Source organism: Portunus trituberculatus, unplaced genomic scaffold (assembly GCF_017591435.1).
Source record: "Portunus trituberculatus isolate SZX2019 unplaced genomic scaffold, ASM1759143v1 PGA_scaffold_286__1_contigs__length_216572, whole genome shotgun sequence".
In the NCBI taxonomy this organism is placed as follows: domain Eukaryota; kingdom Metazoa; phylum Arthropoda; class Malacostraca; order Decapoda; family Portunidae; genus Portunus; species Portunus trituberculatus.
Genome location: NW_025541454.1, coordinates 50,001 through 64,457, shown reverse-complemented (window position 1 = coordinate 64,457; position 14,457 = coordinate 50,001). Strand labels below are relative to the sequence as shown.

The following is a 14,457-nucleotide window of genomic DNA, read 5'->3' as shown; positions in this document are numbered from 1 at the left end:
GCACAGGACCAGACTCCTTCCCTACCAGACATACGGGTACAGTGCGAGACAAGTCGTCCTCTGGTTCTCTGGAGTGGTAAGGTTTCATTAGATTAATATGAAACATGAAACACAGATATATAAAATGAAACACAGGAAAATGACATACACATATACATATAACACAGTAATAAATACAACAATAAAGAACCCAACTTAATGCCTAACAATAATCCTAATCCTATATAGAGGCAATGTGGAAAACACGGACGAGGGGAAGTGATACTTATGCGGTGTCGCAATGGTGAAGTGCTGGGTGATGGTTGATCCCACGGTAGACCCAAGAGGCGTTGTGTTCACTGGTTGAGGCCTGGACCTCAACTTGCATTCCAGAAAGCCAAGAGCTGGCTCAACACTTCTGGTTCAGTCGATAGGGGTCGCGTGAATCCAACTTCGGGACAGTAGCGGGGCTTCATGAAACGGTGACGTGGAGGGTTCATGAGACGGTGGCGTGGAAGGGGAAGCGGAGAGGTGGCGAACGAGGTAACAAGCGGAGGAGGTGATGGTAGTAGAGTATGTTACGGGCGAGCCGTAACAGTAGTAGTAGTAGTAGTAGTAGTAGTAGTAGTAGTAGTAGTAGTAGTAGTAGTAGTAGTAGTAGTAGTACTAGTAGAAGTAGTAGTAGTAGTAGTAGTAGTAGTATTAGTAGTAGTAGTAGTACTAGTAGTAGTAGTAGTAGTAGTAGTAGTAGTAGTAGTAGTAGTAAGTGAATAAGTGCTTTACACACCCCCAATACACTTTAGCACTCTTTTAGCACAGCAGACCCCAAGAAACACTGAAAATTCAATTAATCTTTCCTTTATTTGGTAAGGAATAGAATACATATCATTGGTTTTATTCTGAGCAGCTCCCAAGCACCCTGAATGCCCTTGACACACAGCTGATACCATAGAGAACACAATAGAACACAAGGAACGAACGAATGCTGTCTGTCTTGTTCTCTTCCCAGCTCAAAAGGAACATAATATAACACAGGAAGAATGAATGTTGTCTTGTTTTTTGCCCAACTCAAAGTGAACATGATAGAACACAGATGAAGGACGAATACTCTGTCAGTCTCTTGTGTCCTCCGTTTATAGGGAACACAAGAGAACACAGATGAAGAACAAAATCGGCTCTTTCTCACCACCTGTGTCTCATTTTTTGTTACTATCAACTCAGTGTAAAATGAGTGTAGTACTCTCTCTCTCTCTCTCTCTCTCTCTCTCTCTCTCTCTCTCTCTCTCTCTCTCTCTCTCTCTCTCTCTCTCTCTCTCTCTCTCTCTCTCTCTCTCTCTCTCTCTCTCTCTCTCTCTCTCTCTCTCTCTCTCTCTCTCTCTCTCTCTCTCTCTCTCTCTCTCTCTCTCTCTCTCTCTCTCTCTCTCTCTCTCTCTCTCTCTCTCTCTCTCTCTCTCTCTCCTTGAGCAGAAAATTAATTTTAATTACAACAAACTTGATCATAACAAATCCCTCAGTTTTTATTTATTTTCTTCATTAAACGACAAAAATAAAGGAAACTTCTCTTTTACTTAAATAATCATGTTAAGGAAATTACTTTAGAGAACCATTCACTTAACAGTCATATAAGGGAAAATCTGGAAGTGTTTTTATTTCGTTTTTTTTTTAATAAGTTTCATCTGGAATTACTTATAAGAGGATTTAAGTATGTGAGGGAAGATTAACTACAACATTACAATAAGTTAATTAATTTATTGTTACTTAAAGGAATGAAGGAACTGTGGCATCAGCGTTATTCTTTTTCAACTTCAATATTTTGCTACTTAAAGAATGAAGGGATTAAATACAGTACAACATCAATATTCTCCTTTCCTGAACCTACATTTTCCTTCATAACAAAACATAACATAGAATTCATTCTTTCTTGAACCTAAAAACCAAAAAACATCAAAATTTTTAAACCTAGAGACAAAAAAATAACTTCAAATTTATTCTTTCTCAATCCTAAAACCAAAAAATAACATCAAAATTTTTCTTTCTTGAACCTAAAAACCAAAAAAAATCAAAATCATTCTTTCTCGAGCCTGAATTTTTGTCGTTGAAAAGAACAAAGTGATTCAAAACAGTACACCAATATTATTCTCTCCTGAAGCATCACCAGTGTTTACTTACAAGACATTGCTCGTGTTTACGTAACGGAAAAAATATTAATACTTTTTAAAAACTTTCCCTCTTTTCTTCTTTCAATCAGTTATAACCATTTTGTGAGAAAAGTATCATTTATTTATCTTTGTATTTTTGTTAGTGATTTGCATAGGGTTTTTTTATTTTAATTTCATTTTACTGTCAGTGTCAACTTTTTTATCTATTTATAAAAAAGCAACAAAACACTGACATATTTTCAGACAATTTATTTTCAAAGAAAATAACACTCTGCCAACATTGTTTCTTCTTACAACCTGTTTATTTATTTACTTATTTATTTATTTTTTTTTTTTTTTTTTTTTGGGGGAGGGGAAGGGGAGAGGGTGTAACGTCACTCAATATTTTTCTGTAAAGTCTTCAAAGAATAAAACAACACAGGATCAGTCCGTCACAAAAACACAAGTTTGATCAAATTAACTTAAAAATCCATACAATAATCCTCCATATTTGTCACACAATATGGAGGATAACTTTATAATAATCCTCCATATTATGCTGTGATGAGCGGAAATGTGCTAGCACACCTCCGCTCATCACAGCATTAAGTAAGTTTAGTCTTTATTTTGCTATTAATAACAAGATATATAGGCTAATACCGCCATGTCTAGTTATATTGCACTAGCACCCCAGTACTACTTAATTTATTTGAGTTACGCTAGCCAAGTGGCTCCCTTGCAAAGATTAGTGAATAACACTGCTCTACAGCAACTCACAGACGTTCGACTTCGATGATGCTGAGCTGTCGTGATCCGAGCTGTTGCATGACGTTGCATAATTTCTACGGCTACTGGTTATAAAACCCTGCGGAGATTTTTCTATTCCTACTTACAAAAATAATATATGTACATAATATGTTCAATACGTCGCTGGCAAATATACAAACACAACTTCTTTTCGTCGTCTATTATAACCATTACATAACAATTACTTCAAATTTGTCATAAATACAATCAACGTAACTATGTTATGTAACTTACTCGTCAGGGCATGCCATATGCAATACACATACGGAGATGTACACACGATTTCTCTACTCATAACACGCAATGTAAAGCATATATAAGAATTACTTTTACTTAGTATATGAATACAACAACGTAACACACCACTGAATATAATCCGACACAACACATCCACACAAGTAACTTCATTCAATTTCAATTCCAACTTCCCATTGGTAACCATATGTAAGAATTACTTTAATGGCGTACACGAATATAAACAACGCACATCACGCCTCCTCGGCTACAGCCGGAGGTCGGGCTGTTCAGAGCCTCAGCTGTCTCTCCCACTCTAATTCCTCTCGCGCCTCTCTCTGACCCATTTCTCTCTAAACTTTCTTTCAGAGAACTCAGGTTGCGTGTCTTGACCTATAACAACAGATCACGTAAAAGCCCACGAGTGCGACACCAACAACATGTAAAGGAAAATAACAACATATAGCTGCTGTCCTGCCCCAGGATGTTTTTTATGTGAAATTTAGTTTTTAATGTTTATCTTATGTGTACTCTTCTATATGGATGTGAATCCTGGCTTAATGGGGACCTGAAACCTGCCGGAAAATTATTCAATTTGTGTATCAAGCAACTACTTGGTGTTCGTAATAACTATGTCCACGTGTACCGATGTTTTGCTATGCTGAGCTTGGTTTACCGCCACTGAAGTTCTTAGTCTCTGTTACACAGCGAAAATTTTTCCAGAGGATGTGGAATGAGCGGCGACCCTTGGGTTCATGCTGTCAACTTGATTCGTAACACTAACGTTACTACAAACAGGTACATTGATGCTCTTATAAGAGATAAAGTTGAAGACGTAAACGTAGGAAAGGAGTCTGTTAAGCGCGCTATAGAAGATTCCACCTCGTCTAGACGAGTGACATACCGCCTGCTTAATCCCACTTTGGAGGTTGATGTAGTACATAAAAGAATTGGTAATGTTAAAGAAATTCATACAGCCAGTACAGAGTGAGCGGGAACAGGCTGGCAATAGAAACCGGCAGATGGAATAGGCGAAGGCGCGGGAGATTGCCTGTGGAAGAGCGTGTGTTCCTGCGGTGCCGTGCAGACAGAGATTCACGTGCTGGAATCCTGTGTCCCCTAACTAGTGACATTCGTACCAGGTACTGGTTTACTACATGGGAGCAGTTAATTGAGAATTGCCATGGATTTCCTGTATCAGAAATAATACACAAAACTTTGAATCTTTTCACGACGTAATAGTTTTCTGTGCCATACTTGTTTGATATTTTTTTGTGATTTTTGTTAGGTTTGTGTCATTTTTAGAATGAATATGATCGTGAGGCTTTATTGTCTGTTGAGTTTCAAAAGTTTGTAAGATTGTACCTTTTTTGTTTAGTTTAGCCTTTTTTTATATATCGTGTAGAGCAAGTGTTCCTTTACATTTTCTTTTTTATTTATTTTTTTCTTGTCAGGGTTCGTTTTGTGTTTTATTAATATCTTGGTGTTTGTGTGAGTTTTTAAGATAAGTATCTATTTTATACGGGATAATTTTGGGCCATTTATGTCATTTATTTTTTTAATCTGGCTGTGTGGTAATATGGGAAAACTGGTTCTTTGAACAATGTTACATGCATGTATGAAATTTGTGGTCAATAAACTACTACTACTACTATTACTACTACTACTACTACTATTTTCTTGACACCTTAACCTGGGTCATTAAAAATGTTTCCTCCTGACCCATGCTATTTGGCTGGTCATCTTGACTTGACGGTTGGATCTACAATAACATATCTGCCCACTCCAACATATGTTTGTTCATTGTTGTTTCTTCGTATAATTTCATTGTGATGTAGGTGTACCACATTTTTTTTTTTTACGTGATAGGTATCTTTCAGAGCCATCTACTAATAGTGACGCCCAACTTGTGCGTGACAGCTGAGAGTCGTTGCATGACTGTGTAAGGGACTTTCCCGTAACTCTGCAGTTTCGGCGTGAACCCCGAAGCAAGATGACTAAAGTCCTTTCATCCAAAGAATCCAGGCCGAAACTGCTAGTTCGGTTGGCAGCTCTGCCCCCCGCCGCCACTGAACCTTCCCGACACTTAAATTTTCTTGAAGTACATTTGTTTTTCTTTACTTAACTCAATAGATATGCAAGTTTATAGCGTGAAGAAAAAATGAATGTACTTGAAGAAAATTTAAGTGTTGGGAAGGTTTAGTGGCGGCGGGGGTGGGCAGGGCTGCCAACCGAACTAGCAGTTTCGGCCTGGATTCTTTGGATAAACGGACATTTTTTTTTTTATAGCCAAATAGCAGGGGTCAGGAGGGTCAAAAGGAAACAGTTTTTAATGAACCAGGTTAAGGTATCAAGTAAGTATCCTGGGACAGGACAACATCTATGTGCTGTTGTTGTTCTTTACATTTTGATGTTCGGAGTGAACGGCAGCCACAGGTCCCACCAAGCCTTGCTGGTCAAACCTGAATACTTGGCCAGTTCTTCCACCAGTATACTGTTGAAACGTTCCACCTTGCCATCTCTTTGAAGATTAGCTGGAAAGTGCGCATCTTGTAGACTCCCAACAGCTCACAGGATTGTTGAAACACCCTGGACTCGAGCGCCCGGCCCTAATCCGAATGCAACTCTCCTGGCATACCAAATCTGGTGAAAAACTACGTTACCAGTACTAAGGCTACAGTCTCTACTGCATGGTCTGGAATCCTTTGGCCACCTAGAAAACTAGTCTGCGGCCACCATGATGTATTTGTTACCTCGAGGTGTACACGGCAGTGGGTCAGCGATATCTTCTGCTACTCACTGCATCGGTGCACCGGCCTGGTACAATTGAAGTGGGGTTCGTGTGAGTAGCGATGTATCACTCTTCAACGTCCCTCTTCACACCAGTTCAGCACAAGCGTTGGCGTAGGCGGCACAGTCTTCTTTCGTCCCAAATGACAGCAAGAGACACCACCATGAGCCTCCTCAAGCAGCTCAGCATTCTCATGTACTTGGACGACTAGTTGCTGCATGCTCCGTCCAGGGAACAGATGGCAACCAGCGTCAGGAAGACGTTAGAGGTTCTGGAGGAAATAAGCTTCCTTGTCAAGTCCTCCACAAACCAAACTCAAAAGCTTTGATGGCTCGGGAGAGAGTGGTCGACGGCGGACTCTTTCCTAAGGGTGCGTTTACACCAAGCGAATCGAATCGATTCAATTCATAAAGAATCATTTGAATCAAGTCATTTTGAATATACATAATTCCAATGGGCTGATTCACATCATTAAGATGATTCAGTAACAAGGCAGCCTTTGGGAAGTATGGGCGTATTAGCTTTTGCAGAAATGGCAGTGGTAAAGCGGCTGAGGAAACGTAGGCGTAGACGTTGGCCACGAATATGGGTGCATACCATTAATTCTAGAAGTACTGAATTTGAGAGCTTTAGGATAACCTAACCAGAGAAAAGTATAAGATGTTGCCTGTCATCAACAAGAAGTACGAGGCCTGGGGTGGGTAAACTTTTCAGTGATAGGGCCACATTAAAAGAAAAAATCACAATCTCAAAATCATTGATATATAATAAACAAATTTAAAGGTTTCTAAAGAAAAAGCCACTCACACGCTTATGAACATTTTGGGGAAAAAAAACGAAATGCTCTCAATACTATTTGGCATTGTTTATTAACTTGCTCTTTCAAATTTGCTAACATTTGTCGGGTCGAACGGGCCGTAATTTGCCCACACCTGTACAAGGCTTACAATACAAGCTATGTCAGTTCATGACACTCTGAGAGAATACTTTGTCTCACCAGGTGGAGCTGTCGAGTGGCAGGACAGAATGATCCACTGATGCATACATTCACCCCGGAAAAAATTGGCGCACCAGTTCATATCATATTATCACATCTAGTCTGCTCGTTATTTATTAAAATAAATACAGCTATGTTAATTCTATTGTCATATTAACTTTTACTTTGTGACGTGCCATACCATAGTATTTAGTGAACGAAATAAAAAAAAAAGGCACTTGGGGTATTAAAACTCTGGCTGGTGCCTGGCTGACTGGCGATTACGTTGCAATACGTATTTCAAAGGCAGACGATGCGCCCTACAGTTGCCAAATGAAAATACAAAATATGTACATAACGCCTTCTGTTTTTATTTGTTTTTAAAATATGCAGAATAATATTGTCTAGTAATTCGTAGGCTGCAGCAGTTTCTTCTACCTATAGTTTATCACAATACATGTACAGGATCAGGATCACTAGGATCATATGTAGCACGTTATTCTGTTACTAAACTGATAAGAACGTCCACTAGCATAGTGGTCTCTCCTCTGCTGAATCGCCATGACTGATGAAAAAATGAGTCCAAACCAATCATTGATTCTGAATCGCCATGATTTGAATTGTCTCGATTCGTCTGGTGTAAACGGTTACATTGAAAGTAATGTGGCGAATCAACACGATTCATGAATCGTGTTGATTCTTCATAGTCAGAGTTAGGGTGTGTGTAAACGCACCCTAACTCTGACCCCCAGGCAACTCTCAACCCACCTTCCGCCAGGTGAGACGGGAGTACTACTTCTCGCGCAGACAGTGGGGAATGACTCCTGCTCTGGTTCTACCCCTGGGACGGCTGAAAAACCGAAGGCAGACATGGGAAGTCAACTCAGCCACTTCACAGCTCCCCAGGAACATGCCCAGACCGATCTCCCACAAGCATCACCAGCTGCTCCGCCCATGGCTCAGACGAGGTGCTCTCAGCCAAGCAGTGCAGCGGACTTCACCAGACCCATCACTGGTAGTCGCTACAGATGCTTCGGGCGTAATCTGGGTTTACCAGTCAGAACAGGGCCACCAAGCCCCTGGGATATGGACAGAGGTTCTGAGAAGGCGTCACATCAATTATAGAGAGCTGTACATGGTCAGAGAGCGGCAAGAGCGGAATCAACAAGTGTGCAACACCGCAGTCCAGTTCATCATGGACAACTCCACCGCTGTGAGGTGCATTTCAAGACAAAGCACTAGCCGTTTAGAATACATCTTGGCTCTGACGAAGACTGTCTTTGCACTGGCGACGATCAGGAACCTGATGCTTTCAGAGAAGCATGTCCCAGGGAAGAAGAACGATTGGGCGGATGCTCTATCGAGGTTCAGAAGCACATCTGTGGAAAGGCACCTGCGTCCGCAAGTGTTTCAGTCTCTTTCGGATCGCTTTGGGCTCCCCGAGCTCGACCTTTTTACCTCGGAAACCACTGCGCAGTTGTCCACCTAAATGATGCTTAACAAGAGGACGGTGGCGGGAGGACCGGACGGCTTCACAGAAAACTGGAACCGGTGGCAGCACCTTTACCTCTTCTCACCACCAACGACGACGGTGTTGTCGAGAGTACTGCATCGGCATCGGTCCTACAGAGGGAAGACTCTCCTCACTGCCCCGTATTGGATAGCACAGCCGTGGTTTGGGGAGATGCTACAGTGGTGCCCTCATCTTCTCTTTCTCGGGTCAGCATGCAACGTCCTCATCCCTTCAGAAGACGTTTCTGCGTCTTCAAGCATAGAGTTTCTCAAGACAGCCCTAGTCAGGCAGTTTTCTGCGGACGCAGTGGCCACCATGCTGAAATCTCTCCGCCTTTCCTCGGTGAGGCAGTATGAGTCATGTTGGAGGAGGTTCCAGGATTACATCACACAATACCCCATTACGTCGACCGCTAAGGCAGTAGTGATAGACTTCCTCAATTGGCTCACCTTCACGGGGAACAGAGCCCCTGTCTCGGCACACTACGCAGCCCTGGCAGATCCATTATACTTCCGTCTGTCCATAAGCGTGGAGGAGTGGACCCTTGCGCTTCTGAAGAGAGGCATTAGAGCTAGGAAGGTTACAGTCCATCGTGATGCCTCACAGTGTCCTTTTATAAGGTTATCTTTGAGGGGATTGCTCTACTCCAGGAAAGACACTACCTCCAGCGTGCACTGTTCCTGATCGCCTTGGCTACTGGGTATAGAGTAAGTATCGCAGCTAGCAGGCAGCACCAGACACTCGGCCTTTACATGTTTTGACGATAATGGAAAGGCAGTAACTCTTGCCCCCTCTCCGATGTTCCTGGCTAAAAATGAACAGACTGATAATCTGATCAGTCCCCTCAGAGTCCCAGCCTTCATGGAAGAAGGTTCTGTTCATCCCTTATGTCCAGTGCATGCTCTCAGGGACTACATGTCCTGCACAACAGGGGTTTGTGAGGACAACCTGTTCTGCAGTTTTGTGTCCTGCAAACCACTCACACCAAGGACAGTGGCATGGTTGCTCTGCAGGATCATTGAGGATGCAGACCCGGGAAAAGCACCACGGACTCACGGCGTACGGCGTGTGGCAACGTCTCTCGCTTTTCTCCGTACTCACTCGGTGGTCAGGGTGAGCGACTTGGGGGATTGGCAGTCGGCTTCATGTCTCCAACCCCGAGTTAGAACTATCTGTATTTTGTGTGCAAAGAGTTAATAAAGTAAGTAATGGTTACCATATCAACTATTTTCTCATCCTTATCAAGATGTCTTGGGACAGATTGTGGAAGTAAGATGATATACCTAGATTCTCCCAAAGACTGCTTACTCTTCACTGGGAGACTCAGTTTTTCTACACTCAGGTATCTGCTTTTACTCCATCTTCCTGGTGCCCCTTTTCTGGATAAGTTGTTTCCCTACTCTACCTCCCTCCTTTCACATCAGATGCATAGCTTGTACTGTGTGACAACATATCAGCCAAGAATACTAAAATTGTCAAGGATCTGCAGCTAAATTCTTCTTTCTTGTCTCATGTTTTCAGCACAGTTAGAAGGGTCCCCCTGCCTCTCTGAGCAGAGGGGAGGGGAGATCCTTCACATTGAAATGGACGGAAGTGAGAGAAAATGGGCTGTGGCCAGGTCGGGCTGAGGGTTGTTGGTAACTGGGGCGATGGTTCTTGTCTGTTGCACAGGCTTGTGTTTTTCACAGATGGAATTTTATGCGGACTACTTCATTCTGTGTAAGTTATTTTGATATTAAGAGAGCAATTGACAGGAAGCTTGCACTGTGTTGACAATATAAGCCAAGAAAGAAGAATTTAGCAGTAAAGCCGTGACAATTTTAGTATTATTCCATTAGGCGCAGCAACAGCTAAGGTAATACGGCACTGCTAGGGTTAACGGGAGAACGCTACATCTCCCACCAAGTAACTAGGTTTGGCATGAATTCAAACCTGGGCCGCCTATACCGGACGTCCCAACACGAGCCGCCTAAACCACCAACGCCACCGAGCCCCCATCGGGACTTCTAGAATCTGATAAAAAACGAATAATTTTATTTTTTTCATCTTTCCCTCCATTAATTCATGCTGATGGTACCACTGCCATCTCATCTGTCTCTAAAGCTGAACTCTACTCTCAAACAACTCTACTTTGGATGATTCTGGGCTTGTCCTTCCTTCTCCTTTTATTATTGCCATATAGCTTTAATCTCGTGCTTGTCTAAAGGTTTTTGATCTATTGCTGATAGGAAGAATTGCAAACATCTTTCAGTTCACAATCATCTATCTAATTGCCAGTATGGCTTCCGTCAAGGCCGATCTACTGGCGATTTTATATAAAGGCTTTCCTTTCTAAGTCTTGGTCATTCTCTTTTAGAGATTTTGGTGAAACTTTTCCTGTTGCATTACACATATCAATTTTTTTTTTTTTTTATAGAGTCTGGAACAAAGCTTTTATTTATTTCAAAACTGCCCTCTTACGGTTTTTATCCTTTTCTCTTTAATTTTATCTCGAGTTTCCTTTCCGACCGCTCTATTGCTAGTGTGATAGACGGCAGCTGTTCCTCTATTAAATCTTCTGATTTTGCTAATTGCACGCCTCCCCTTTTCCTGCGGCCTCGCTGCATAATGCTTTCTTCTTACTCTTAATCATTCATACCATTATTTGGTACACTCTGGAACTCCCTACCTGCTTCTGTATATCCATCTTCTTACGACTTGACTTCTTTTAAGAGGAAGGTTTCAAACCATTTGTCCCTTTCTTTCGGCAACTCTGACCTACAAGGGAACTGGCAATTAAATGAGCCTTTTTTTGTTGTTGTTGCCCTTGGCCAGTTTCTCTTCTTAATAATATATATATATATATATATATATATATATATATATATATATATATATATATATATATATATATATATATATAGAGAGAGAGAGAGAGAGAGAGAGAGAGAGAGAGAGAGAGAGAGAGAGAGAGAGAGAGAGAGAGAGAGAGAGAGAGAGAGAGAGAGAGAGAGAGAGAGAGAGAGAGAGAGAGAGAGAGAGAGAGAGAGAGAGAGAGAGAGAGAGAGAGAGAGAGAGAGAGAGAGATGCGACTGATAAGTGTTTATTAGTGGCTAATGAAAATACTGTAGATTGATTACTGTTGCTCCTTTAACCATTGACATTTTCCACATACACAACAGGGAAGACTGCTCTTTCCTACGCTGCAGGCATGGGGAACCAGGAGTGTGTGAAAGTCCTTCTACAAGTCACTCCGCCTAACTCAGTGACAGAGAGTCCAGTACTTCACGCCAGCCGAGGAGGCCACAAAGAGGTCATGAAGATGTTGGTTGAGGCTGGTTGGTCACTCAACTGCAGTGATAGTGCAGGCTTCACCTCGCTGCACTATGCTGTTATGGGTGGGAATGTGGAGGTTACTGAATACCTGCTGCAACAAGGTGTTAGTCCCCTACAAGAGAATCTTGAAGGATTGCTTCCTCTAGATGTTGCCACAAATTTGAAACAACATGGAGTGAAAACGCTCTTGACCAAGAAGGGGTACCAAAACGGACCAACAAGGGTAACTAAGTTATGACTGTCCTCCTTCACCTTTTCTTCTTTCATAATAAAAATAATAATAATATAGTCAAGTATCGGACCCAGTCAAATGAGAAACACAAATCCTGATTACGCCAAGGATTGCCTTCCAATTTTATCCTATACAAAATTATATTCAGTAATAGAATATCGAGTCTCTTCATGAATTGCTAGCGAGGGAAAGAAAAAAGGTCAAATTCTAAAGTTGCAAACACACTAACTGCAAAATGGTATCTTTATTGCATATCAATGTGGAAGTGAATGCTTTGCAAGATTATGTGTCAATATATAAAGCAAACATATATACCATCACATAAGAATAAGATAAGCAATTCATGCAGGTCCGTGTGCAAAACAGCGGGGCATTGTCTCATCACAAGTTCAGATTTTTCTTAAATATTGCGTTTTTCTTTTCTTTTTTTTTTCAATTTTCGATCCAATTAAAGATAAAAGAAACACTAAAAAATTTGGGTGGATCCAAGTAAAGTACAGTACAAAACATCCTGGCATACTAACTCAGCCAAGATGCTTGAACTATAGTACAAATCCGTGAGTGAGATAACTATAATATGATAATGGATAGATAAATATACAAGGTCGTATTAACAGCATATGGAAACAGATTACTGCAGTAAGAAAGAAACTTAATGACATTGTTATAACCTAACATGAGGATATACGTGCCTTGAACCAAGGTCAAATGAATACGATAAGGTAACTTCAGCACCCCCCCCTCCGCGCACCTCCACTGTGACACGTCATAGTAAATACAGAGAGAGAGTGAGAGAGAGAGAGAGAGAGAGAGAGAGAGAGAGAGAGAGAGAGAGAGAGAGAGAGAGAGAGAGAGAGAGAGAGAGAGAGAGAGAGAGAGAGAGAGAGAGAGAGAGAGAGAGAGAGAGAGAGAGAGAGAGAGAGAGAGAGAGAGAGAGAGAGAGAGAGAGAGAGAGAGAGAGACGGAGGTGGAAAAAAATGTAATCTTTAAAGAAAGCCAACTTTAGAATTACATCATGATGTTCACAGATAATTCTGAAATTTTTATTACCTTTAACTAACGGCATTACATTCACCAACTATACAAACTGTTGACATTTTCTAAATTATTTGTCTTGCACAGGTACTCCTTAAATCAGAAAACTGAGTTTCTTTCTCTCCTCCCCCTCTCACGATTTCATGCAATTTTTTAAATCTTTTGTAATCATATTTTCCTTTCCCTCGCTGGCCTAACTCTCGGAAGGTTCATAGACAAGAAGATTCTTAAATATACATCACTTCACAATATTCTATCTGCTAGGCTTCCGTGATTCCGTAAAGGCTGATGATATAGGCTGCAATTCTCCATGTTTTTAGATGAAAAACGCTTTGTGATATAAACAGATTACGTAGAGAAGCCACAAAAGGCTTGACTATCTCTTTCAAACTTGGACAGAGATTATATATATATATATATATATATATATATATATATATATATATATATATATATATATATATATATATATATATATATATATATATATATATATATATATATATATATATATATATATATATATATATATATATATATATATATATATATATATATATATATATATATATATATATATATATATATATATATATATATATATATATATATATATATATATATATATATATATATATATATATATATATATATATATATATATATATATATATATATATATATATATATATATATATATATATATATATATATATATATATATATATATATATATATATATATATATATATATATATATATATATATATATATATATATTAGGCAAACCCAATTATGAATGAACTAACCTAACCTCATTCTAACCTAACCTAACCCAATTCATGAAATGTGCAATGGAGTGGCCATTTCATGAAATGGTTAGGTTAGGTTAGGTTAGGTTAGGTTAGGTGAGGTTAGGTTAGGTTAGGTTAGGTTAGGTTCATTTCATGAATTGGGTTTGCCCATTTCATGAAATGGGCAATTTCACAAACGGGTGTATATATATATATATATATATATATATATATATATATATATATATATATATATATATATATATATATATATATATATATATATATATATATATATATATATATATATATATATATATATATATATATATATATATATACATTTTTTTTTTTTTTTTTTGCGGGGGATGATATTAGGGATATTTGACATATGCAGATTTCCTTCTTTATATTCTTTTCTCTGGGGTGATTAATTATGGAGCTACGATTATCTAGATTGTTCTCTAATAAAACACCTTAATAAATATCACACAATACACTCGTGTGGAATTGTATGCTTTATTTTTCACATAACCAAATTTTTAATAAGTTTACATTGGCTTAATGAATTGTTTCCACCCAAGTCAGACTGCGTAATTCTTCAATGGTTACAGTCAATAAGCAACAGACATTTGTTTACAGT

The 14,457-nt window shown here is 39.6% G+C and overlaps 1 protein-coding gene across 5 annotated transcripts in view; it reads left to right on the top strand.

The window, feature by feature from the left end:
* Window positions 1-14,457, top strand: part of LOC123500464 (ankyrin-1-like) — a 101,888-nt gene that overhangs the window by 43,696 nt on the left and 43,735 nt on the right. For 3 of the 5 annotated variants that reach the window (XM_045249178.1, XM_045249181.1, XM_045249177.1), the window contains one exon: window positions 11,600-11,976. The exons of the other annotated variants lie outside the window; for them this stretch is intronic. In XM_045249178.1, coding sequence (XP_045105113.1) covers window positions 11,600-11,976 — 377 coding nt within the window. The remainder of the gene's footprint in view (window positions 1-11,599; window positions 11,977-14,457) is intronic. 5 annotated transcript variants of the gene reach the window in all.